General features: G+C 32.5%; 2 protein-coding genes across 17 annotated transcripts in view; one reads left to right on the forward strand and one right to left on the reverse strand.

Moving 5' to 3' along the window:
• The window catches only part of LOC108693768 (disks large 1 tumor suppressor protein), a 678,647-nt gene that overhangs the window by 575,911 nt on the left and 75,097 nt on the right, over positions 1-27,639 (reverse strand). For all 13 annotated transcript variants that reach the window (XM_018202901.1, XM_018202900.1, XM_018202896.1 and 10 more), the window contains one exon: positions 1,004-1,135. In XM_018202901.1, coding sequence (XP_018058390.1) covers positions 1,004-1,135 — 132 coding nt within the window. The remainder of the gene's footprint in view (positions 1-1,003; positions 1,136-27,639) is intronic.
• Positions 17,623-27,639, forward strand: part of LOC108693770 (facilitated trehalose transporter Tret1-like) — a 12,235-nt gene continuing 2,218 nt past the window's right edge. Inside the window, exons 1-5 of one of the 4 annotated variants that reach the window (XM_018202905.1) lie at positions 22,640-22,782; positions 22,915-23,140; positions 25,106-25,202; positions 25,348-25,638; positions 25,900-26,158. In XM_018202905.1, the coding sequence (XP_018058394.1) occupies positions 25,139-25,202; positions 25,348-25,638; positions 25,900-26,158 (614 nt within the window). In that variant the 5' untranslated portion in view covers positions 22,640-22,782; positions 22,915-23,140; positions 25,106-25,138. Of the gene's footprint in view, positions 17,657-22,639; positions 22,783-22,914; positions 23,141-23,229; positions 23,248-25,105; positions 25,203-25,347; positions 25,639-25,899; positions 26,159-27,639 lie in introns of those variants that run through there. The other 3 variants (XM_018202904.1, XM_018202902.1, XM_018202903.1) reach the window with 3 other exon arrangements.

Here is a 27,639-nt window from a genome sequence, read left to right on the forward strand (position 1 = left end):
AGACTTGTGATATCCGTTAATAATAGATTTCTAAGATGATTTCAAGACGAAAATCTTAATATCAAAATGGCTACAGTAATTTTTAAATGAGAAGAATTTAAAATTAGCCAATTAAGCTGTCTAAAATTCATGCGCTCAACTATATATTGTATAGTAGTGAAAGTGTTCAGAAAAATAAAAGAGAATAGAATTAATGCTTGAAAACATCTGCGCGAATTTTAAATAGTTTAATTGGCTAACTTTAAAAATCTTTCTCATTTAAAAACTACTGCAGCTTCGATTTTGATATTAAAATTTTTGTCTCGAAATAATCTCAGAAATCTGCTATTAATCATACGAAATCTGAGACATCCTGCATATGTATAATTTAAATAAAAGACATTAACTGACAATTGTCAAAATTGGGCTCAAGAAAATTTTAATATGTAAAATCGTATATTAGAATAGAGCTTTTTCATCCCTTTCTCACGATAATGTTCATGTTTCTGAACAGCACATATATTTGATTATTTAAAAGTTGTGCTCTCAAGGAGCAATCATTGTACAATTACAAGCATGCAAAGAGATATTGCTTGCTATCGTAAATTTTTGTATTATTTTAAAGTTGAAATTGACGGAATAGTTCCGTCAATTTTTTATCCTATATTGAAATCGCTACAATAGATCACGAAATAATTAGTTATTATCGTAAATCAACATGTTTACAATATTCAATACAATATTCAATACAGTAAATGACAATACAGGAAATGAAAGCGATGCATTCTGTATCACTTTCATTGTCGATCAACAGGAAAGAGAACAGAGAATTCTCGAATATCTTGATTCGCTTATTTGTGTAATCGCTAAATTGTTTTTACTCTTTGATAACTGCTCAAGTTGATCAAATGATAATTGTTTTTCTACTGGTTGATTTTCCGTCGATATAACCATAAAGATGTGTATTACACGATGTGTATTATTTCGAGCGCAAGAAAATTTAAGCAAAGCAAACAAGACTTACCCAGCAGCGCCTGGAAGAGTCTGCTCTTGAAGATACGTATAACGCGTTCGATGGCTAATCGCAGCTGCTTGTCTTGTGGTCTTGTCAGCTTAGCATGGTAATCTTCAAGGAGCTCCAGAGCTCGGTGAGCTTCTAAACACAGAGAAAAGATAGATGGATGATAGATGAGAGAGAATCGGTAGAACAGTTTAGTTTCACAATACATAAATATGATTTCGTTGCCATTCATCAAACTTGATCAACTAAATCGTGAGATTCAATTTCATTGAACACTTTGTCGTCACTTCGTTATTAGCTATTTCCTTCATTATCACTACCATCGACACGTTACTATTTATCACGCTAATTGATTAACCATATTTGTGAAGCATTACAAATCTGATGTAATTGAACGTAATTTGATGCAATCTGTACTTCCCTCCAAAGCCCTCGTTTTCACACGTTTCATTAATTAAACATCTGTCAGTGGACATTAATTAGTGAAGTGTATATTATCGATATTACACTTTCCATCTAACTCTGGGATTTTAAATTGCATTATAACCAGAAATTTCAACATAAAATTTCAAGGCTCGCGGCATGCACAAGCGATGATCCGAAAAATTGAAAATGAAACCGGATTGCGTATGAAATTGCGAGAGAAAATACTATAGACGCATTTAATCTGCGAATATACAGAAAGAATCAAAATAATGTGATAACACGCATCGATAATTGAAATCCTTGGACAAGTAAATAAAAATGTTTGTCCATATAAGTATTATTTAAGTTTGAAGTTTTAAAAAATATACTAATAAATATAAATATTATTTACTAACCATCAAGATCCGCTTCGACTGAGAATATGATTTTTTTCTCTTATTTGATATAAATATAACAATGTCAGTGCTTCGCTAAGAATTCTTGTATGCGATTTTCTTAATTAAACATGGCGTTTAATATCCTATCTTTTAAGTAGAAATTCTTCGATTTAACATTACTTATCTTTGACGCATATACAATATTGGAAAACAGCGATATTGCACCTAGTAAACGAAAATTTCTCAGTCTCGCGCCATATACCTTTTTCACGCACGAAGATCGCATTCAACCTGTTTTCACCATTTTCCTCTTCCTGCTAGCCATCATAAACATCATTCCCTTTACCTCTCCGCCGGTGTGAGAGAGAATGAAAGTACGAAACCATTTGGAGGGTGAAACGACTCGAAAATCTCGTGTAATGGTGAGTGCAAGTCAAGAACAAATAACGGCAATTGCATCAGTTTTCATAGCAACAGCACCGATGCAACAGCTTCTTTGCTCTGTTGATCTTCACTCTTTCTGCGAATGCGAAAAGTGCTCTCACTGCACGGTATAACTATATGAATTGTTGATATATTTGTATAGACGCTAACATATCACTGAAGATAATATGAATAATTCAATAAATTATTAAATCAACAATTGTTATAATCAAAAGTATATTTGAGGAAACTTTTAAAAAATGCGAGTTGAATATTGCCATAAATTAACTGTAATACGAATTAATTATAAACTTAATTCTTTTTCTATTTGAAAAAAAATAAAATCTACTTTTTTTATAGATATTGAAGAAGTATTTTCTTATTAAACAAAGATTTTTAATTGTCAGAATTTGTACATGCATTTCATTTCAAAAAGTAAATTGAAAAAGTAAATTAAGGAACAGATAAAAAATATAAGATTTCTAAGAAAAATGATAGAAAGCAGAATTTTAGTAATCATCTTAAATAAATTTATTAAGAATAAATTTATGAATCTGCAGATAGTAAACATACTAATAATCTCATCATTAGTAAAATTAGCATTATCATAGTGACGGCCCGCACACTTGTTGATTCGCATTATCATTCGTAAGAACGATCGGGATTTTTATAAAATAAATTTCATATCTATTTGAATCCTTTTCGAGAAACGGATATTCCATTAATAAAAGAGACTGCAAACAGACACGTCCAATCGGATGATAATGCATCTTTGTTTTCTCATGATTTTTCACTTCGTTCCCATTTTACAATTCGGAATAAACACATCAAACTCTGTCGACACTCTGTTTTTTTTCTACATTAGAAATATCTCATAAAAACGATAAGAGAGAGGGAGATAGAGATAGAGAGAGAGAGAGAGAGAGAGAGAGAGAGAAATAAAAGAGCTACTCTTACAAATATCGAGATAATACAAATATTGAATTTTACTTTACGATCTTATTAAGATTCATAAGACCCAAATCAAAATTTTTTTTAGAAAAATATAATGATTTTAATATCACAATTATATATCAAAATTGTTTTATATAGCAATTAAATACAACTTTTTTCCTTTTTTCTTTAAATATAATTAATATTTTAATTAGGCAATATAATTATAAAATATAAAAAGAAAATATCACGTTATTTTAAATTTTTTATGTCAATACGTTTACATCTTTTAAGAAAGCATCAAAACTTAATTTAAGAGATAAAAGATGTTGTAACGTGTTTATGTAATAAAGAAAACATAAAGTAAAATGGTGTTTCGATTTTTATTTTTTAAATACATTCGTTCGCGTATGCGTACGCATATTCGTTCGCTGCATTTCTAAAGATACTTTATACACATTATACTCTTTATACATCCGTAGATCTATCGCAAAATATTGGCTAGACATTTTTCTCGAAGCATAATTCTTGAAGCATGTAATCACATGTAAAAAAATATCCGTGCAACAAAAGATCGATTGGTGTATTACATTTTAACACAAAATATTTTTGGCAAATTTCGATATTTATATCACGAGAATATGAGAAAAGCGCGCGTCCAAAATCGCGCGTTAAATATAAAATTATTTAATGTTATGCTGCGATCTGCGATCAGAATGGAGAAAAAGCAAAAAACAGTGCGACTCGCGTTTAATTAGTGATATTACAAGAAAGTGCCACTTCGAAAAATTCACCGCTTCAACGAGAAAGAACTTCCAAGCCTGGAATACGGGCAATCGATTATACGAAAGAACGAGGAACATGTTCTGGTCTCATCTGTGCATGCTTCCGCGTGCGAGGGTGCAAGATCGGATGAAGCACGAGAGAAGATAGAAAGAACGAAAGGAAGGGAAATTTCTTGGTCGCTAATAACACGGCAATGGGCACGTCATCCACTTTCACAAAAACGACAGCGAAACTATGCCAAGTATGGCCGTTTATCCCGGCTTTATGGTTCATCCGGCTGCACGTCGTGCTTCGTGAATTATAACGCCGTATCTTTTTACGAGACGCGTTACTGCGCTCGATTTTCACGAGCACGAGGCGAATGAGCTGGTCACGGTCGTGAGAGCCATGTTCACCAAGTCTCTTATAGTCCCTCTTATAGTTATCCTGAACCTGCATTAAGAAATGGATACGTTTTCCTTAGCACTTGTCGAGTTCATCCCGTTATTACGTCACAAGTGACGAATATAATAGAAAACGACGTGTAGTGAATTATTACTCATACATTGGAAAAATATTATTTTATAAACTTTTCTTGCGAAAAAATAGCAAACAAATTGATTAAACGTATAGTAATTTAAAAAAATAAATCACTGATGCGAAAATTGTTCAAATAAGCGAAGAGGATCATATACTTAGTTAAGGCGGATTTTTTGGTATTTATATAATAATATTTTTGTGTGAATTTTATAATTTCTATAGTTCAAGCAAACTGCACATCGATTAGTTGTCGGTTTTAAAACATAATCCTAAATTAAAGTAGAATTATATAATACGTATCACAAATTAAATGGAACAAGAAATTTAATATTGCTGATGCTAACATCTTTAAAATAACGTAAAAGATTTATTATAAAATTTCACATAAAAATATTAGATATTAAAACCATCTTAATCGAATATGAGCTCTTCTTCGCTTAATTATATAATGATATGAATAAAATGAACAACATTTAGCCTTGTTCATATAAACAATGTATATAAACTTTTAATATTTATGTTACCTAAATGAAAATCTAAAACTTGACTGTATACGTATACGAATTTCGTATACAAATTTCATATAAGAGTCAATTCTAATATAAAATTAGGTCCCATCTAATCTAGTTTATGTTTCAATTCAAAGTTTGATCTCTTCTCTCTGTAAGGCGCCAGAAGAGCGACATACCATTATTTTCGCCTTTCATTACGCTTACATAGTTCGCACGCAATAATTAAAGGGAACCCCTCTGCGTTCGTCTAATTAAAGCGTGATAATTATTGAAGCAAATTACGAGCAGTTTCCTTCGTTTCGTAACAAAGTACGACAAGTCGTCGACGAAGTCGCAACAATTATTTCATTCAACAGTTATACATAAAGATAAATATTAGAAGGGGACATCGAATTTATATGTTATCTTGAAACTTAACGATCTCAATAAATATCTTTTTACAAAACTACACTGTTAAATCTATAGTATAAAATTTAATTTAATGTGAGTCGCCACTGCTCCTATTTAATATCGTTATTTTTTTTATTAAAACAGTGGTTATATTTGACACTCTATCGTGTGAATTTGACACTGTACAGTGTCAAATATAATTGTTTTAGTGAAAAATAACGATTTAATAGGAGTAATGACTCACATTAGGTTAAATCTGACACTATAGATTAACATTATATATATATACGCACACACATGTGTATGTAGGTCGACATTTATATACGAACGTCGACACTCTTTAACGCAAGTTTATAAGGCAGTAAATTCAAAATTCATCATTCTGGCAGGAAAAACGAACTATCGACTAACTGTCGAGTAAGGGCGTGGGCTAGAAATCTCGCCTACATGCACTGCACCTGATGCACACATATGTATGTAGCTCGTTGAGATCCCACAGACAATTTCGATCACGCTTATAATTTACACGATAACATTTCGTTGACATAAATGAGAATCTTAATTAGCAATACACGATTTTTTTATGAATAATAAGTAACAAATAAAATTTGTGTAAAAAGAATTATTTATTAAAATTGACTAAAATTAAAATATCGAATAAAATTGTGATATCAAACAAACACATACAACGCATACAAATTCTCTTTAAAAAAAATAACTGAATTTTTTGACAAATTTCTCTCGCACCAGGAGAATTATCCTATTTGTGTCCAGCAATAAATGTTAAAATGTACAAAACATTTGCTGCATCAATCGAGTATATGTAAATGAGAAAAGATGGTCATCTATCATTTACATTTATAAAACCATATAAAGACAAATAGAACGATTGTCACAGCGAAACTCGTGAAAAATGAGCCATGAAATATGTCAGAGGGATGGCCCGTGTAGTGTATTACCTCGTATACGCAGCATGTCGGAAAACGAACAAATGTTCTGTTAATAGCACGTCCCTAATGTGTACGAGGGATGAAACTGCGAGACAAAAATATCGCAGATTGAATTGTTTACAAGTTACCAGGTCAAATTAAAGCTTACCGTATAAAAATAAAACTTGAACAATGTATTTACGCACAACACGGAAACCGAAGTAAACGCAGCTCTATAAAATATACATGCACGTTATTGTTTACAAAATAATTTCACGCGAGAAAGTCAAATTTCTGTGAAAAAAAAATCTAATCCAAACGATTTACAATCGCATAGAATCGGTGTTACACGAATTCGCGAAAAGCACTTAATTCGCGATGCCATACTCACCATGATATCTAGTGCGCGTAAGTATGTAAACAAACAATTCGTGGAATACGAATTTTCCGAATTTACGATCCACAAGGATAACGGCTAGTACCTACGGAATTATATAAATCCCGAGTAATTGGATTCTCTCTCTAGCCCCTTCTTTTCCTCTCCACTTTGTGCGTGCTATGTTTGCAGGGATACACACATACGTTATAACTGAACCAATGTTAAAAAAAAAAACAAAAGAGGAATCGATTCTCCATCAACAAAATACAAATTAAGCCAAATCATTAACTTTTGTCAAAGGTTTTATTCCGAAAAGTTGCTTAGCTTTAAAAGTGTAAAAATTTATCCATTATTATAAAACCGTACAAACTGTTAGAGATACAAAAAGTCGTATTGAAAGAGCTCGATAAAATAATTTACGAACCAATGCAAAAAGTATATAATCAGTTCCAGTGCTGTTTGTACCACGAATGTAATTCTAATTCAATTCAAGCTTTATTTTGACAACTTTAGTACAAAACCCATTTAGTTACGTTCAGTTCAAAAGAAGAACATAATGTTATACATAAAACAAAAATGTTATATATAAAAAAAAACTTGTTTTTCAACGAAATACGTTCCACATATTCACGAACAGTAGTTTTTGAACTACAACCATCATATAAATTTTTGTTGAACACGATTCTATCAGATCTGAGATCCTTCGTTATACTATTACTAGAAAACACATAAATCGAGTATGCAGCTGCAGGTATGCAAACCGCCAGATCTGCTATTTTACAATCGACAGGCCGCATGCCGGCAAGAGGAAGAGCATATCAGAAGCGCCGAATTACCATTTAGTCTAGTTATCTCTAATTACCAGCGGCGGTGTGGAACAATGCGCGCCCGTGTAATATTATTAAGGGACGGGCCAGATAGTCGGCGTGTAACTCGACGTATCTAAAGTAGTTGAATAATTGCGAATTCACTTTGCGCGAAGCACAGAATGGTGATTCGATTTATCTTCAAGTAGTGGGAGGTACACTTGCAGCGATTAGCGAAACAGAATGTACATGCATGGAATAGAATGAATTGCTATAAGTATGTAACGTTTCATGAATCACAGAGACAATGGAGAGAGGAATATCAACAACAACTTCCAACAACTGCGGGATTCACATAATAAATAAAGAAAACAAAATCCTTGCAAGAAAAAAGATAAAGATAACGCAAGACAAGAACAATAAAAAAATTCTCGGTCCGTTGCACACGATTCAATCAGATATGAGATCCTTCATTATACTATTACTAGAAAATATATCGATATGAATCGAATATGCAACTACGAGAATGCAAACCGCGAGATCCGCTATTTTACAATTTTACAGGCCTCATGAGGGAGGGCATATCAGAAGCGCCGAAGTTACATGATATTACAATATTTCTTTTAGATATTTTTGAATTTTTTAAATACTTTTTAGTTAAAATTTTTAATGCTCATAAAATAGCTAAAAAGTTTAACTTTTATTTTTGTTCGTACTATATGTACATAATAGCACTTTTTCTATTCTTTTGTTTTATATACAGGATGTTTATATAGTGAGCATCTATACTTTCAAAACCGTTCAAATCTATGAAAAATCACGAAATACATGTTCTCGAAACGATCATTTCGAGAGGTTACTCTTTTAAGGAGGTTCAGAACCACTCGAATACGTATTTCGTAGATTTTCGCAATTTAAAGGGAGGGAATAGACTTTATAGACATCCTGTGTTGACTTTATAGACATCCTATGTTGTCGAGTCTTGTCTTAAAGGAAAGAAGCTTTGCTACAGTTGCAGCGAGGTAATGCAATTCGGGAATGTCAGAGACGTTCTTATTGAAATCGAAGAGCGTTCGACATATATGGAGAAAAAGCAGAGTGCATCACTTTGATCAAGATAAAATCCAAATGGCAAAGTGTAATATGCTGCACGTTATATTAAAATAAAAAAAAGCAAAAGCATTTATATTCTTTCAATCATTTAGATATTCGACATTCTTAATTAAAAATATTATCAATTCGTAAAGCTTGCACTTATCGAGATTATTGAAACTGTCTGCATGCAGGAAAGCAAATAAACGAAATTGTTATTCTTCCCGTCTTGTCGGTGACACCGAGAGAATGGCGAGCAAAGGGAAGAAAGATAGTATCGTGCATATGTAGCAGCGAGAAGTGGATGGGAGCTGGCAGATGCAAAGGCACTCGACGAGAAAGCGAAACGGAACGTGAAGAATAAACTGGTTGGACAATAGCATAATGTGCAGTTGACGAGGGAAAAATGCAACGGTTTTCAACGAACTGCATTTCACTACCAAAGAACATAGAATAATCGTGAATTACCGTTTAACAATTCATTTATCCATAACTATTTACAGCTAGCGTAATATATAATCTAATACTGAACAACTCACTCATGCAATTACAATTATCGGTTTAAAAATTAACATTAATAATTATTCATACGGATTAAAAGGCTTATTGCAAACAATTAAATTATTTGGTATCTCTCTCTTTTCTTCTTTTTAAATGGGCGTTCAATCAAATGAGCTTCCGATTCTTTCATCTTATTCTTAATCGTGCAATTGTCAACCGAGAGAAAGGAGCTTTCTATATAATAGAGCAGATTTGCTGGCGGATGCAAAGATACTTTTCTCGAGAGAGGAAACCGACGCGGAGAGTAAATCGGTCGCCAACGAGTAGAGAGAGTGGGCGGAGTAGAAGCAGCTGGAAAAGTTGACTCGACGTCGCAAGTCCTTTTTCCTTGCGCCTCGACTATGAGAAAATGTGAAACTCCTTCCGTTCTGGAGAAACAACTATCTTTCGTCTTTCCCGGCTCTCCTCCCCCCTCCCCCCCCCCTCCCAGCTTCACTCTTTCTCGTTTGCTGTACCTGTGCTCACAACTCTTATTCTCTCCAATCCTATATTAAATGCTTTTTCCTTTCTCTCGTAGTTATTACTACCATATATTTTCTATTATTTATCGACAATTAACAATATCATAATGTTGAGAAATGTTTCTCGTTCCAAAACTAAAATTGCTCGAAATGATTGGATATAACAGGGCAATAGGCGTCAAGCACAATAATTCTTGTGCAAACCAACAAAACGATTAACAAAAGAATTTTAATAATAATTAATCCGCTTACATGTTTCGGCTCACTTTTGAGCCATCCTCAGAGACAATATAATTTGCAGTTGTAATTACAAAAAATTTTTTTCTAAACTAATTCATTTCAGTGAGCCATCTATTAACGGAAATTATAAAATAAAAACAAACTCTAATAACAATCTAAAATGTATTAAAATTATTAAAAGGTAAATTTGTTGGGGGGAGGGGGAAGCAAAAATTTATTGTAAAATAATAGAAGATGGATCACTAAAACAAAAATTCGCCATATCGCAAACACTTAAATTCTATCGGTTTAGTTAAAATCAGTCTTTGACCATTCAGCGAATCAACGTTAATTATGTTAAAATTAATGAATAACTTTTACACAATACACTTAAAATGTTAATCGCAAAGAAAAAAAAAGAGGGAGAAAAACTCTAATATTAATTATAATTCAGACGGACATCAAAATCAAAACTGAATCTTTAATAATTTAATTTTAATGTAACATGTAAAGAATGTATACTAATCGTTTATAAGAATTATTTATAAGAATTGCTCGTTTATAAGAAATTAATATAAGCTTATCGATATTCGATACATTCCGCAATTGTTTTTTACTCCGAGACGATAGTTCGTACATTAAATTTACATTTTACAATTTACAAAGAATTCTTCAAGTGAAAGTGATAAATATTTAAGTAAGTTAAAACTGCTAAATATAAGCTGTTTTAAAGAAATTTAGTAAACAACGTGATACACAGAGTTGCTATTAATTCATATAGCAATCTATATTTGTTAATCCTAAGTCCGATGAAATCGAGGCAATTTGCGGAAGAACGCCCGTCAGTAGTGAGATTAATCACGGCCACGTGTCAAGCGGCGATGTAAGCATTGTAAGCGATGAACAATAAAGTAGAAAATCGCAAGCGAGCGGGGCTTAAAAGCCGACAGTGCAACAAACAGTGCGCCGATTTAATCCACGTTCTGCGCACGATGGTTAAAATGGACCACCGCCCAGCCAGCTAGCCAGCCAGCCAACGGTCGTCCGAACCAACCGTAGCGTAAAACCGCGATAATCTCGATGGTCATTTGCCTTCACTCTCTCGTTTGCAAATTTTTCCGCCCTATGGAATCTTTGTCGGTTAATCCATATACCAATTCAAACGTGCTGTCGCATTCGTTTCCTTCTATGTTAATTTGAACATGCAAGAAATTACCGCATTACTTCGACATAAAGATAACACGATTTACTCGTGTACGCAACGTTTAAAAGAAACGTTTACAAGAAACATCTAGAAAATGAGATTAAATCTGTTTGTGTGAGAAGAATAAATCTCGTAAAATTAGCGCGCATATACAATTCCTCTGCGTTATTCATGATTCAGAGTCGTGAGAAGTTAAAAAGTCACCATACAATCCTTTCGTGAGTGCCAATGACGCCACGGTGCTACGGTATCAATTTCCTGTTCCGCTCTTCGACGTCGTCGCCGGCGCGTAAATCGTCGCGCAGTGGCACGACGGAATATTAAATTTCGCTACTTTAATTGTTGTTACCCTGTTCGCCGTTGCCGATCGACAAATCACAGGCCACGGATAAATCACAGCGATACGCCAGTTAGAAGCGTGTAATCTCTCGTTCCTTTTTTATTGGTTCCAAATTCTTTTTTTTTTTTTTTCAAAAAAGCTGGCTTTACGTTGAATCGGTTGGACAGCAAGCGCGAGAAAAATAAAATCGACAGGGCGTTTTTCGTGCCGAGATTTTCTTGAAATTGTAACAATCAACTGTCCAAAAAAATGCTGTTAATATTGTTTCAAATAAAGAAAGTAGATAAATAAGCAAATAAATTCAGAACCTGAAATTATCATACTGTTTTGTTTGACTTGTTAGCAATATGATTAAGTAACAATATTTTTCAGTAATAACTGCGATTTTCATTGTATCGATGTACAGACTGCATCGAAATAAAGTAGATAAATTTATAAATACTAAGAATCTTCCTGATAAAACTTAGTGTCTATAAAGTTAACACATTTTATTAATTTTAAAAAATAACGATAGCTTGAAAGAGAGAGAGAGAGAGAGAGTTTTTTTCATAATTTTACAATTTCCCTTTAAAGTATCAAAAGCCATCGAATTACGATATTTGTTAAAAGTTCCAGTTAATTCTAAGATAGTTTCATAATTATAGTGAAGCAACATTGTATTTTGAAGAATTTTATGTAATTCTCTCTCATTCGTTAATAAAACTATAATAAAATATAAAATAAGTTTGAATAATTTTTTCTAAAATGAGTAAAAATCTTCGCCATACTGTTCCACAATTATCATATATTTTCAGATTTTCAGAATAAATTTTCTGTGTAGCATCATTATTATTAAATTGATCAATTTGTGATATTATTTCAATTTGAATTTAAAATTACATTTCAAGACCGACAGTAATTGGTGTGCAGTTTGTATAAACTGGAAAACGTTTAAAAATTTAAAACAAAAATATTATACGCCTGAAAATTAATAAAAGCGCTTCTCTATTTACTTGTTTCAAAAATAAACTTTTTCCTATAAATTCTCTTATCGCGCAGTGATATTAGCTTAGCAATTAATATAATATTATTTCATAATCTCTCTTATGTTTGTAATGTTCTAAGATTTCCGAATGAAATTACAATGATCGAAGACAATTCGAGCATTACTTTAAAAATTATTCAATCTAAAAGTACACGCACGCAAATTCATCCTAATTTAAGTAAAAAAATATTCTTTAAAATTCTAAAAGTTCTGATGTCAATTTTGCATAACATTCTAAAAATTTTCGAAGAAAGAATACGCTCAAAAATGATCAGAAATTAAGGAATGTAATATTAAAATTCCAATTTTTAATTGTATAGTAATATAATATTATTAGCCAGAACTCTTTTTATGTACATAAAAGTATACCTGTAATCTTTAGAAACAGAAACTGCAATTAAAATTATCGAATTGTACTAGATGCCAACTTACTAGGTTTACATGAAACATTTCTGTCGAACGTCGTGCTAGCAGTAAAAGTTAAAAATTTATAAAGAAATTTTTGAAATAACTGCATCTCATGGAACGTAAGCGAAATAAGCCTCGAACGAAACTAATGTCAAAAATATCAAAAATTATCAGTACATTTCTTCCGAGTAACGAATATTCAAAGCAAAGGAAAAAATTATGTTAGAATTTTGTTGTGAAACGCTACATATAGTTACAGTTTAAAACTAACTGAACCTCTTAACAAATAATATTAACTTTCTGATACTTTAGAAAGAAACATGTCGGAAACATGAGGAACACATCAAATTAGCATATTTTTTATTTTTTATTTTGATATTAAAAATACAAAATTTTTTAAATTTTTTGTTAGGAGCTGTAGAATTATAAAGTGCTATTGAACTCGTTGTTTTTTCGAATTAATGAAACGTACCAACTTCACAAACATTGACATAAACGTTAAAACTACGATTCCAGGAGCAACTGGACAAGTATTATACAATTTCATAATAATTTATGTTGCGTTGATGTAACGTGCTGATCGATAAAGACTTTCTTCGAAAGCAGTAAAAAGCAAGTTTCACTGGGAGATGCAAGCGAATGCGCTTTACCCTTTGTTTATTCGACAAGCTCTCTACGGCATTTACATATACAATCCTCAACCAAGCGCAGCCCAGCACCTCATCTAACCGCTTTATTATGCAAAATCTTTCGTTATTTTCCTTTCCTTTTTTTTTATTCTGAGTGAGTTCAGCCTTCCATTACACTCGTTTCCTTCCGCCTGCTTCGCGGTGATTGTCTTTAACATGATGCTAAGCTTGCTGATACCTGAAAATACGCGGAAATATATGTTTCGTTTAAACATATAACTTCTACCAAACTCCTCGCGAGCATCGAGTTGACTTCCTGAATTAATTATCCTACTTCCGTCGTCCGCTTTAGCGACAAATGAGAAGGTCCGACATTTGAAGCCGTAGAAATAATTACAGTGCCTTCCATGAAAATTCGAACCTTATCCAACCGAAACTTACGTAATTGTTAAAACGTTTCTCTGCCACGATTGTTACAACGAAGCGCTTTTACAATATAAAACGATATAATCGATATTTTAAAATATGACTCGAAGAAACTCGTGTAAAGGAAAATTATTACAATGGTAATTCTAATATCTGCCTAATAACAAAGTCTCTTGGTCATATCATTTCTCGCTCGATTCGATTAGCAAAGATACTTACGGTATCGTTCGAGGTACAGAACAGTAGGAAGATAACAGCACATGCCGTTATCCCCGTGTAGATGGGTGTACATGTCTGCTAATTAACAGTTGATCCTCCAGCTGATTGTGTGACAATACTATATTCCTCGAATATTCTCCATTGGCTTAACTGGTGAGAGATTTCACTTGTCACTTTGGATAAGCGAGCACATTTTACGCGACGACTTCCGATCAATCGGGAGAAGTTTTCAATGTCTTCAATAGCAAAAAAATAGCAGCACGTAGAAAGAGAATAAGCGCATGTATTTTCACGAGTTTTTCGTCAGGTCAATTCTTTCAATGAGAAATTTTATATTTTGATATACGGCCTTGTCATTAACTCGATGCGGTCTCTTAATGTTTATAAACTTTGACACTTTATAAAATGTTCGAATTGCCTTTCCGTAAATGTACATCTCAGATATCACTGTTAAATAAAATGTAATATAACGTAGATTTTAAATGCCTACAGGTACCGACAGTTTTAAAAAACGTATGCTAATTTATAGTTTCATTTTATTCTGGTTATATTTCGTGTTCTATATTAGATGATAAATTGGTTCCCGGTTACGCGACGGATCGGGCGAATTATTTTGTTTTCAGGGGAAACGACGGTACACACGTAACGAAATTTCGTGATATGCAACAGATGCAAAACCTATCGTTGAAAAAATCCGATGAAATCCGCATGGGATGTTAGGTATGTTCGAAACTCCGAATCCACGCCGAAACATTTACGCCAAATACTATTCAGCGATTCCCGTTCAAATTATCCGCAAAAAGTATCCTTCATATATCTAAATTTGTTACACATATCAATGGAAGCAGTTGCGCGAATTTTCATGATTCGCCGGACAAATCTATTTGTCCATCTACTTTCCCAAATCTTTTCCAAATAGAACCGCTTGTAATAAATTAAAAAAAGATAAAATTAAAATGCCTTGAATTGTTTACCGTTTGTAAACCGTTTTCATCAAACGATCGTGCGCAGCGAAAGAGACTGTTTGTCGACGACGCTGAAAGACCGATTATTATGCAATTGCGAGCTGAAAACGCTTGCAGTCAAGTGCACACACATTGCGCGCGGTCGCGGACGTCTGCATTGGACGCACGCAATCAATTTTCGGAGCTACGCACCTGTCAACAGGTTAATCTCTCTGGCATGCTACACACCATGGTGGCAACTCTTTCTTCTACAACTCGTTGACATTACACGTTTGTGTTTAAGGGAATCGGTGGTTACCGCGAAACTTGACTACCTCGAAACCAACTCAGGAAACACTAGATTAATTTCACTGAATCAATTTCATGCTGCATTATACCGATGTAATTAAATTATTGTTAACTTTATGTTGTACTAGCGTACAAAAAAATCAATACTTCAGCTTTGAAAAATCGTCTCGTTTTATTTAACTCTCTCGATTATTTACCGGTGTTTGTCATCTCAAGCGATTACTTACGATTCCCGTAGGATATATCCAATATATATTCCTCGCAAAATTGATTACGTCCTATCTCTCTTCACGATGCAATAACGTTAAATGTTTTTTGGTTAACGAGTCACGTGAGATTGGCATTATTCTTGCGGACATTTAAGGAAGAAATGATTACCGTTTCTTGGCGCATACATATATTTTGCATAACGAATAATTATTACAGCGGTATTGTGTTTTTATTTAGATACGGTTAGTACGTTACACGAAGATATTTTTAGCTGTTTATCACGAATTGTCGGTGCATTATGCATCATTCGAGCATTCGGTTTACAATTTCGACTGCGTTCAACGTCGTCGACGAACCGTCGACACGTTCTAATTATGTAATTTCTATGGAAACAGTTCCCATTTCCATAATGAGCTTGCGAATGAAATTATCGGCTGTTACACTAACCGAGAGACCAACCGGAATTTGCATCTCCGTCGGTCTACAACAGTTCGAGAATGACGATTACGTTAAATGTACCTTTCTATGGCTTGTTAACATCATCTCGCAATATCAATTACTAGATGAGTTCACTCAGAATTTTGAGGCAACGAAAACCATGCTCCGTATTTCCCGTATTATTAGGAAACATATCAAATTTTCAAAGAGAAATTGAGCTCATTGTTGAAAATGTCAATTAACTAATAATACATGTATAATTACGATATAATCAAACGTTGTTGCATCGTTTTTTAAATGAAAAATTCGATATAATATATCAAAATCATCATTTTTCGGCGCAAATAAAATAAATATTTATAAATATTTATAAAGTATTATTTTCAATAAGAGAGATTGTATAAAATAACACGTCCGTTAAAACTTCGCATTATATTCAAATGTATTATTACAAAAGAGAAAAAAATTCAGCAATATGCAAGTTTTTCTTACAGTTTTCGAGAGAGGAAACTTGACGCTATGAGGGTTCTCCGTTATCTTGTTCGCGTATCTTCAAGTTAAGAAGAATCTCAAGTTGCCGGGGAAATTGCTATTTATCGTAATAAAAAACGCAAACGTACACATAAAGGAAAATTGTACAATAAAAAAAGAAAATCCACTTATTAATAAAACAACTACTTGTGGAGCCTTCGTTGTTAGAGGTATAATTTTGCTCTATAAAACTATATCATGTTTCGCACGCGCGTGTGGAATTACGCGTCAAACACAATGAAGTCACGAGCGAAATTATCGTTACACTGAATGTCTGAAGTCAAACATTGTGTAACGTAAACGACAATGTACATGGAAAATCAAAAAAGCAAAACGAAAACTCTATGTCGATAACGCAAAATATGTGAAGAATTCATACTCATCATAAACACAGATTCAGCAGATTTTCTAAGCATTTTTCAAAGCATTGTGCATGTAAAAGAAAGAATTACTTTGTTATTTTATCATTAGACACTTGAATTGTCGAATCACGTAAGATGCTCTCTTCCATCACTAAATAAAAATTCTTTTTGCAATTTTTGCATGCTCGCATAATTATGATCGGTAACGTAACGTTATATAATGACATAATTTATGTAATTACAGAAAAAGTATTACGTGCTAATTATCTTGTCACGATATATGTATTTTTTATCCTTTTAAAATATTTGACAGTTGGTACATGTTTAATTTGTATATGTTTAACGGTACATGGTTACGTAATAATTACCAAGTGCATTTTTTTTTTCTCTATTATTTAAATTAGTTAAAATTAGTTAAAATTAAAATATTAAAATTAATAGACACAAATATTCAAGAAATTACGGACGAGCCACACATTATATTTTTCGTAAATTATAACAAGCGCCCTTAAAGAAATCGAGGGATTTCCTGACTCTCAAATTCTCTTCACAGATGACACTTCAATAATACACGTGGTGATGTGGTTTTAAAAGCTTCTATCCATCACTTCTATAATCACTCCGTAATTCCAATTACACACAATGCACTCGTTATTACACAATCACTTGACGATTCTTGAAAAATTTATACAAATTTTTATTTGCAGGCTTGTTTGCAGAGCAGTGACTTTTGTGCAGGTCATTCCGAGGAGGGAATACACGAGAGTTCATGCACGAGATCGTGGGACAACGACAGCCGGTAGGATTGACAATCGACGCGAACTGAATTCACATTCCCATGACATCGTCGGTGGAGCTCTACCGATAACGAGCTCCGAAACTTTCTTTCAAAGAAATTTTGCAGAAGGGCGCGTACACGCTCGCGACTCGCGTTCACCCGCACGGAGCGGCTCTAACCCGCTGACTGCCGGAGTCGCCCCTTTTCCACCCGCCGCGACCCGTCAGCCCCTAACCCGGAGGCTATCCCCTAGTCCCCGCGCGGTCGACCTACCGTCACCCACCTATCCACCCAACTACCCAGCGCCAGCACCACCAACTCTACTACCATCACCTCCGCCGTCACCTTCGCGAAACCGCCGCTCTTCCCGCCGCCGTGCCGGTGTCTATTACCGTGGTAATGCTGACCCGTTACCGTCTTTTGCTCATGTACGGAATCTTCCAGCTACCCCTTTTTTTTTCTTTTTTTATCCGTTGTATTTTTTGAAAGATAAATAAATCATGTGACTATCGGTTTCCAATGTCGCCATACGGCACCAAAATTAAAGAACTACCAGTGAGCCATATTTCTAATTTGAAAAAATTGAGGAATGGCTGCATTGAAATTTGTTTGTACTAATTCATTCATCATTATAAGAGTAACGCGATAAATTGCTAACGTGTCTGCAAGTGTAAAACATTCTACAGGAGATATATGATACCCAGACGAGCTTATATAAGGGAACCATGCAACTTAGATTTAAAAGCGCTCGCTTCAAATAGCGGAGAAATATCGTAATGCGAAGACATGAAAATGTCTTTCAGCGTCGAGCTCCCATCTCTCTCAACGGCCGAGTCGAAGGCTTTTCAACTTTCAAAGATCCTTCGAGAAAAAGAACGGATAGAACCGACGTAAAACGGAACGGAAGAACTCGTCAGTCAATCTAATAGCTTTTTACGCCTTATTACTCATCGTTGCGCTCAACCGAATAGCGATTGGAATAGGAAAATGCATGTAATACGTTCAGTCAAATTCGAATAGACCAGCCGGGATTTACTAGAAAGAGATTCGAACAGTGTCGTAGTTAATACAGCGGAAGAGAATACGTTCGTAAATCCCTGGAACTTTTAAAAGCCAAGTACGTCTTTAATTCGTTTGCACGAAGATGGCGAGGATCAGAAACGATTCGCTGACGTATAAAAAATTTTGGTAGTTATGCTATTGAATTCCAGAACAAAGATCGTCAATCGTTTTGTTTAATTGGATGAATTTAAGAAAGACAAAAACTTTCATATTTATAACATTGCGTAACTAATAGCATCCAATACTAATATTTTATAAAAATTATAACATATTCTTATCTTTTACATGTGAATTCTAAAAGTGACATTAGCCATCAGATCTGACTTCCTAATTTTCTTTTAACAATTTTAAACAAGTTAAGAGTTTGTTTAATGTATTTTCGTACATTTTAGATAATTTTAAAATAATTTTTGAAGATGTCACATCTCAAAGTAGTACAAAAATACAAAAATTTCGTAGATTGTTCTACTACATCTTAATAAACAATCTTAATAAAAAAAGGCGGATATTAAATTTTTATAAGCACAAAGCAATTCTGAGATGTACAAATTAATATTAATAATATATAATATATCATATATATTAAATAGCTACTTAAGCAGAATCGAGTGATGTATTATGGGAAAATGTAGAAGCAATCGTTTTTAAAGACAATAAATCCAAAAGATATTAAGTAAAATATTAAGATATTCCTGGAATTAAGCAACAAAATTGTCTTTGATTACAATTTCCATATTCTTATTTCCCTAAATAAACAATATATCATTCGATTTTACTTAAATAGTTTTAATATGATATATAATTCTTTTTAATATGATATATAATTCACACAAAACTTCTTCATATTAACCAAAAAACATAACATTCCTCCTTTTAACATTCTCTTATTATTGGTTTAAAAATTACATTTATTTGCATTGATTCATATGTAAAATCGCGTTTCATAATATTTACTTGAACATTTTATAAAAAAGTATTACAAATTAAATCAAATTTTTCACACATACTAATAAAACTCCAATAAATATTTGAAAAATTTATTTAGACCCGCATACTTATTTACTTAAAAATATAAAGTGTGGTCGTTGAGTTGTATAAGCCGTTACATAAGTCAAATTATTAGTTGTTTTGTTTTTTTATTGTTAGTTTTTCAGCATACACAATTAAAATTTCGTAAAATTTCGATCAATTTTTTTATAATTCTTCGTTGTTTATTTTTTAGCTTGTACTGCCAAAATGTCATTAAATATTGTAAGATATTTAATTTCACTATACTAGGCTATTACTTATAAAGCAATAAGAGAAAAAAAAATTGTATAAAGATTTGTGAACATATTAATATTCTTCCAATTTGAATCTTCTGTTTTTAAAATAAGGCTTTCATATTTAAAATTTAAAATCACATGCATTCACTGTAAATATAAGGAAAAAAAGTAGATCTTACTAATTAGTGGAATGTACTCAGCTAATATGTGTTACATTAGCATCATAGAAGTGGATGTGAATCATGCGAAAGCGAGGAATTGCGCTTTCCGTGGTCCGTTTGATCACGATCGTTTGATGATGGCACCAAAGAGACCTCGAGAATCTCCTTAATGATAAGACAGACCATCAAAAATAGAAAGAGAATGATCTATTCGAGAAAGTGCGTTGTACCAAGAAATCGGTACGTCGATAGCAAACACTCTATAGCTAGCGCGCAAGTTACATAATTATGGGAGTTACATAAAATACTACATCTTATCATGACAATTTGCAAATATCGTTGGTATTAACATATTAATTATTATAGAGGTCATTAACATTATGACATGTCTCATTGATATGTATACAAGATACAATAAATTTACAAATTAATAGTTAATGATAATACATAATATACATAATATACTAAAAAACTATTTAATAAATGTACAATGTCACACATTTATCGATCACAATAGTAGATGCATGATCTTAATTAATTTTTTGCGGAGCTAAAGAAAAGCTGCACAATGTGCAACACATTAATAATAATAACAAAGAAAAACGATAACAGATAATTACAGATAGAGATAAATTATAGTTCAGTTATCAAGTAAAGTACATAATGTCACGTTAAATATATACTATTGACATAGAATTTATTATATAATAAAATTTAGTATTCTGTGTTCTATATACATCAAGTTCATACTATAGAATGCTGTAGAAATGATGCTATAGAATGCACAACTGGTCGTAATCTAAATTCGCAAACTGTTTTTGAACAACGTTTACCGATAATATTGGTGGTACCGAATGTCGGTTCTCTCCCTTAAATGATCTCTATAATACGACCGCATCGCGGTAGATTACAGGCAATTATATCCGTCGTTCAGACGAATCGTAGCCATGTAGTTGGAGATCAACGTGGGTTATTTGGCATCCCTGAGGGCAGTCCTGTACAATCCAAGAACTTCAATATTTGGTATAGGTATATACCCCTGTATACCATCGGGATAGTCTTCGAACCGGTTTCCCCGTATGCGGCTTGATGACGTGCAAATTGGGTTACTCGCCCACGGGAATCGCATAATTGAATTTTGTCAGGTGTGCTTATTATCGAGCGCATCTTCCAGTCGAGCGATGGAATCGAGATTTTCGGCGCTCGATCGTGCCTGATTGCACAATCCTTTCCCAATTGAAACGCAATAGGAAAATCAATACATCACGTTAGGTAAGATTGCCACGTGCATTCGTTTGCATAGCTAATTTGCGTAAGCTTATAGTAGAACCTGTGAAAGCAATATTCATCAAATTATCGATTTATACTTGATTATTTTGATTAATATTAATGTTGAATCAAAACGAATTCACCGTATTGTGTAAACTAACCCATTTCAATCACCATAAAAATCAAGAAATCCGTATATTTTTAATAACTATTTAAGAGCTTGTAAAGTCGTTCACTCCTACCGGCTTGCTGGCACACGACATGAGTCTTCACTTTGTAAGTTCCTTCTGTGCAGGAAGTCTCATGTAATTCACTAGCGCTACTTGTAGCAATATACCGCCTTCATCTACCTAGAAAACGTTCCTCCAGCCTGTTCGTACTCACAGAAAATATACTGAAGACATGTTCACTATATGTCTCCCTATCTCATAAGCAATAGTAGATAAAGGAACTAAAAATATGGTCTTGAATTCGCGCGATATCTGACATTATTTTGTATAATTATATTTACTTAGCATGCAAATGCATAAACAAAAATGCAAATATATAAATTCCAGTTGATATATTATTTAAATTTTGTCAAAACACACATTCAGAGAAAAACAGAGAGAGAGTTCAAAATGGACATCACTAAAGTTATTGGTTAAAGTGAAATAATATGTTTTCATTGATGATATAGAAATTATAGATCAAGTATCTATAATTCTAGTCAAGTATCTATAATTGTAATAATGTAAGTGAATGTATTTAACTAAGAAACTATGCGCATCTCAGACTCCCAAAAGCATAATAATAATAACTACAAAGATGACAACTATACAAGTTTTATATGTATATACATAGCTGAATAAATTACTATATAGTTGAATAAACTGATGTACATAATAATTGAATAATTTTTATAATATTATTGCAGTTATAAAACAATTAATTTAACTACATATATACATAGTTCATTCAGGTATGTATATATTAGTTCTACATAAAAAATTTTTCTTCAAAACAAAATTTACAATTATTTCCTTTATATAGTTGCCTCATCTTTTTCTCTGAATGAACAATATGTTTAAATGAGCAATATATACAAATAAAATAAGAGCGTTACGTATGTTATATAAGTAGCTGAATTGCAACACAAATTATGTGAACAACTTTAATGCCAAGAATTAGTAAACACGATAAATAAGTCGTCAGCTATAAGTATGACCTCACTAGATCAAGCTTGCAAATACAAGCGATAGCGATGCTTGTGCAATATAATAAGATTTGACTTATCATACATACATATCATACATAGTTAATTAACATAGTGTGCATACGGACGGACGTTTCACGAAAGCTCCAGGTGACCGGATAACTATTACCCGCTTCCTGTACGCAGCAGGGACAGGTAAAGTAGCCGTGAAAGAAGAAGAATGAAATAGATGTGAAAGTCGCAATGTCAGGAGTCATAAATTCAACTATAGATAATGCGATGTAAACAACAGAGCGTACTTCTCATTCGCTTCTATTATCCCGTCAGATAAAGAGAAGCGACGCAACGAAATATTTCGCAGCGCAAGAACCGAGAGTTCCAAGGCAACGTTTCGAAAGCTATTATCCTCTAACCGTAAGAGACCAGAGAGGACGGACCCTTTCGTGTGACGTAACCCTATTCTGTTCCATTTAAGTTAGCTCTTGGGTTCCACGGTTTCGACGTGCTCATCCTAACAACGTGCCCAGAAGATCGCCGTTCTGAGATTCACAACGTAAACACGCAACGTAGTTTCACTTCCAATAAATCGCCCAACACATATTTATTATCAATTTTATCGGCTAAGTGTAAAATAAAGTTTATTGCCAGCAAAATTTTTCGGTATGTATGACAAAAATAAATATGCGAATATGGAGATTATTCAGTGATTAAACAGAGATCAACCATCTGCTTCTTCTCCCAGTTAACAAATCTTATATCAATAATCAAGTTAATTGTGATTATCCTGGAGAGGTGAATATAAAAATTAAATTCAGAAGAAATTCTCTTTTATTCAAAACGAGAGGGCGTATCTCTCTCAATGAAGTTACATAAGTGACTATACATTAAATGTTCACGTTACTATAAGTGAAGTAAGCAAACGATATTTCATATCAAAATGTTATCTTTTTTTTGCTTCGTTGTTTGTTAAAGAAAAACAGAAATTGCTTTGTTACGTATTACATGAAAGAGCAATCATAAAGATGTACGATCGCTCAAGGGATGGCAATCATACGGAATTAATTTTTATAACGACAGATTTAATTAACAGAATTACAAATAATGAACCCGTATTGAATGTTCAAACACACATAACAATTTTTGTGATAAAAGCATACTCGAAGATTACATTAATATTATATTTAACAATTTACTGCTACGTAAAAATAAAAAGTAATTTTTCTATTATATTGATAATGTCATGTAGCACTTAGGATTGATCTCTGAACTGATCTGCTATTACCAGCATTATCAGTGTACCGTTAGAAGTCTGATAGATTTTTTGCAAACAATTAAAAGTATCACAATTTTTTCTGAGTGTTCTTTTTGCTCGACATCATGACATTTTTGAGTATTTCATTTCAAAGCTTTACATTTCGCTAAAACTAAAATTGAGTTTTTTTATTATCGGATTTTAGAAAAATTTGTTCACGACTACGCTTGCGGTGGAAAAGTAATGCGATATGCACAGTAAAAAATAATATATGTATACAATAATACTATACAATATCATCGCGGCGAGGAAAAAATAAAAATTAAATTCATTTAAATTTTTTATGATTACGATCTATTCATACAAGATCAGTTATGCAATACATTTATATGTGCAAGTCGAGAAAATCTTGCACAGTGAAACAGTCGATATAATTTTTAAATATTAATAAAAAATAAAGATAATGTGTGTGTTTGCTTGAATTAGAAAATCAAAGTGGCGCCGTTATGGAACATATTCTAGGAAAAAATATAAATTTATTATATGTCACCACTTAAAATTTCTTTTTATTAATTTTTTTTATCTAATCCATATAAATACGAGTATTTTATTTTATATGCGTTTATCGTAGCACATCACAATGACTATTTATTCTCAAATCAAACTTGTATTATCGACAGGCGTCGCAGCTGACTCGTCGCGAAATTGACGTATCCCATTGTCGAAAAATGATTTTTCGCCACCAAATAAATGAAAAATGTACGCGCTGTAGCCGATGTGAAGTAAACGAATGCCAATGTATGTGAATCCGATCAAATGACAATTCAAGTCGGAAATAACCGTAATTTTCTCGATATATCATAAACGTGCAAATCTGCGATCAAACAGATTTCCTGAACTTTCAGATTTTTATTTTTAATACTGCATGTGTCTAGATTTCTTAAATTCATGCATAATATACGTAATTGTGAGGACCACTTGGCATGACAAATGCTTCGAAACATATAATTAACAATCGGAAAAAAATATTTTACTAACTGATCAATCAAAAAATGCTTTAAAACACCAAATGGATTGTAATCTGTAAGTCTTATTTCTTGCGACAAGTTTTTCGAATGTGTTGATTCGCTGTCTTTTTTATCTGACAACCAATTGGCAAGTTATTTGACAAATAATTTGACATAAACTTAAAAATAAAAATAATTGCAATCATGTAGACTGAATAATTATACTGAATAATTATCTTCCCTATTTGTCTTTTTACAGATACGCGTATAACGGTATAAATTTGATATAAAAATGGCAAAAAAAATATTTGAACCTTTACTTCAATTATGGCCTCAGTGGTTCGCAACTCTAACAGGTTAGTTAATTCATAAAATTCAGTGCAACTTAAGATTTGCATATAACACAAGATTGATATATCTCCATGTATCTCATAAATTTTCTACAAAATTACTGAATTTGTATTAATTTCTCATCACATATAACAAAATGTTGTGCTTTAGTGGCCTTGTTGACCTTCAATATTGGTCTCGCAAACGGTTGGACTTCGCCTTACTTGGCGCAACTGACCGACGAAAATGCGCTGTTTCACGTAACAGATGAAGAAGCGTCTTGGATAGCCTCTCTATTACCACTCGGGCGCCTCTTAGGCGCCGTCTTTGGACCTCTCATTTTAGAATGTATAGGCAGCAAGATGTCTATCCTGTCAACAGGATTACCGATGGTCGTCAGCTGGATTTGCATAATATTCGCGACTTCCTCTACGTGGTTGTACATTTCAAGAATACTTTCAGGTAACAGTGATCATAGTCATTTATCACAACATAAGATAAATTAATTCATCAAGTTCTTCATAGTGCTAGTTAATCATATTGCTAGTATTTTATTCATTAATTTTCCAAATAATCCTTCTATTATCTTACATTCTGATGTTCAAACAATTGCTTTCAATTTGGCGCCCATTTTACAGGATCTCATTCCTACACTTAACTATAAACTAAATCCGGAATCTATGTAATTTTACATCTATTGCAAAATTACATCATCTTAATCAGGTACAGCAATGGGAATGATAGTCAGCAGTTATCCGCTTTATATCGGTGAAATTTCGGCGCCATCAATCCGCGGCGCCTTGGTATGTCTGATTATGAACGGATTTCCCGTAGGCATATTCTTTGGTAATATAATGGGTCCCAATATGTCAATGATGAATTTCAGTATCATTAGCTTGGTAATGATGCTATGCCACATGGTTATTTTTCCATTCCTGCCACAGTCGCCATATTATTACGTACAACACAATGACACTAAGAGGTGAATACGATTTGTTTAATTGCTTCACAAAACAGATATTCAAAGTTATGTCTGATTATGTCGTTATGTTTAATGAGTTGTGATCTTGTTTAAAAAAAAATTAATGTTTTTCCCATTTAATAACAGTATTTTATTTAAATTTAATTCTATACAATGTGATAAAAAAAGAAAATTAATGTTTAAAGCGACGGATTTTGTTCAATATTCAGTGCAGTAACATTTCGATAGTTCAGTATTTAACAATAATACAGTATAGTCATATATTCTCAAATAATGTAGTGCACATAAACTGTAAACGTAAATAATTTATGCAACTGCAAACATAACTTTATTAATAACAGGGTACATTATTTATCATTATTAATATGGATATCAAATGCTTTAAACAGAAAGGAAATATAAGTTGTTTAAAAGTGTTTTTAAAAGTTCGTTCTATTTTCATATTAATAACTCAGTTCTCTTAAATTCATGTTTAAATCATTCTTCTTGATATTTACTAATTATTTTTTAATTATTCTTCTTGTTATTTAAATTTTCTTAAATAATGCTATGTAACTTTTTATACAAATTAATTTTTTCAATGTTATATATAAAAGTATTAAGTAGATCTTAGAGAGAGAGAGAGAGAGAGAGAGAGAGAGAGAGAGAGAGATGTGTATTTCGTATCAAGTATAAAAATGTTTTATTCTGACATATTAACTTTTTGATAAAAAGTCTTTCATGTGCACAATAAGATTTAAATGATTCATGTGAACAAGAAAACAGGAGTATTTAATTTTCTATCAATAATAAGATTAGAAACAAGACTGTTTATTTGAATAAGTCCGATTGCACCAAAATGTTACTTTGACTTTGAGCGAGGCTTAAAACTCTCACTTTCTCTCTTAGAGAGAAAGAAAGAGGGTAAGCCAAAAAGTTTTAAGCCTTGCCAATGTTGGTGCAGTCAGGCCTAAATTGACTAAATATAAAGAAGCAAAATAAACAATCAAGAAGCAAAGATAAGTATACAAAAAACGAGCTATTCAACAAACAGCATATTGTGTGTGTGTGTGTGTGTGTGTGTGTGTGTGTGTGTGTGTGTTTTTACTATAAGAGAGTCCACATTATAATGAAATTTATCTAAAACAGTTTTCAATAAATAAATGGAATATGACACAGAAAAAATTGTCGTTGCATCCCATCGCACAAGAGAATCAACCAATTTTTAAAAAATATGATTCCAAAAACTTTGTTTTTTTTTAATAAACCATGTTTTTTTTTGTATATGAATAAAATTAATGTAATATATTTAAATATTTTATTCCTATCACAATTTTTTAATTTATACAATTAATAAGATGTGAAAGTACAACTGTTTTACAAAATTCAAAGAATGTATAAAATGCATTGATATCATGAAATTAGTAATCATGCAAAAATATGATTTTGAATTTTTTTTAATATTTAATTCTTTTAATTCTTTAAAAAAAAAAATATTTACT

This window comes from Atta colombica, unplaced genomic scaffold (genome assembly GCF_001594045.1).
Source record: "Atta colombica isolate Treedump-2 unplaced genomic scaffold, Acol1.0 scaffold97, whole genome shotgun sequence".
NCBI classification, from domain to species: domain Eukaryota; kingdom Metazoa; phylum Arthropoda; class Insecta; order Hymenoptera; family Formicidae; genus Atta; species Atta colombica.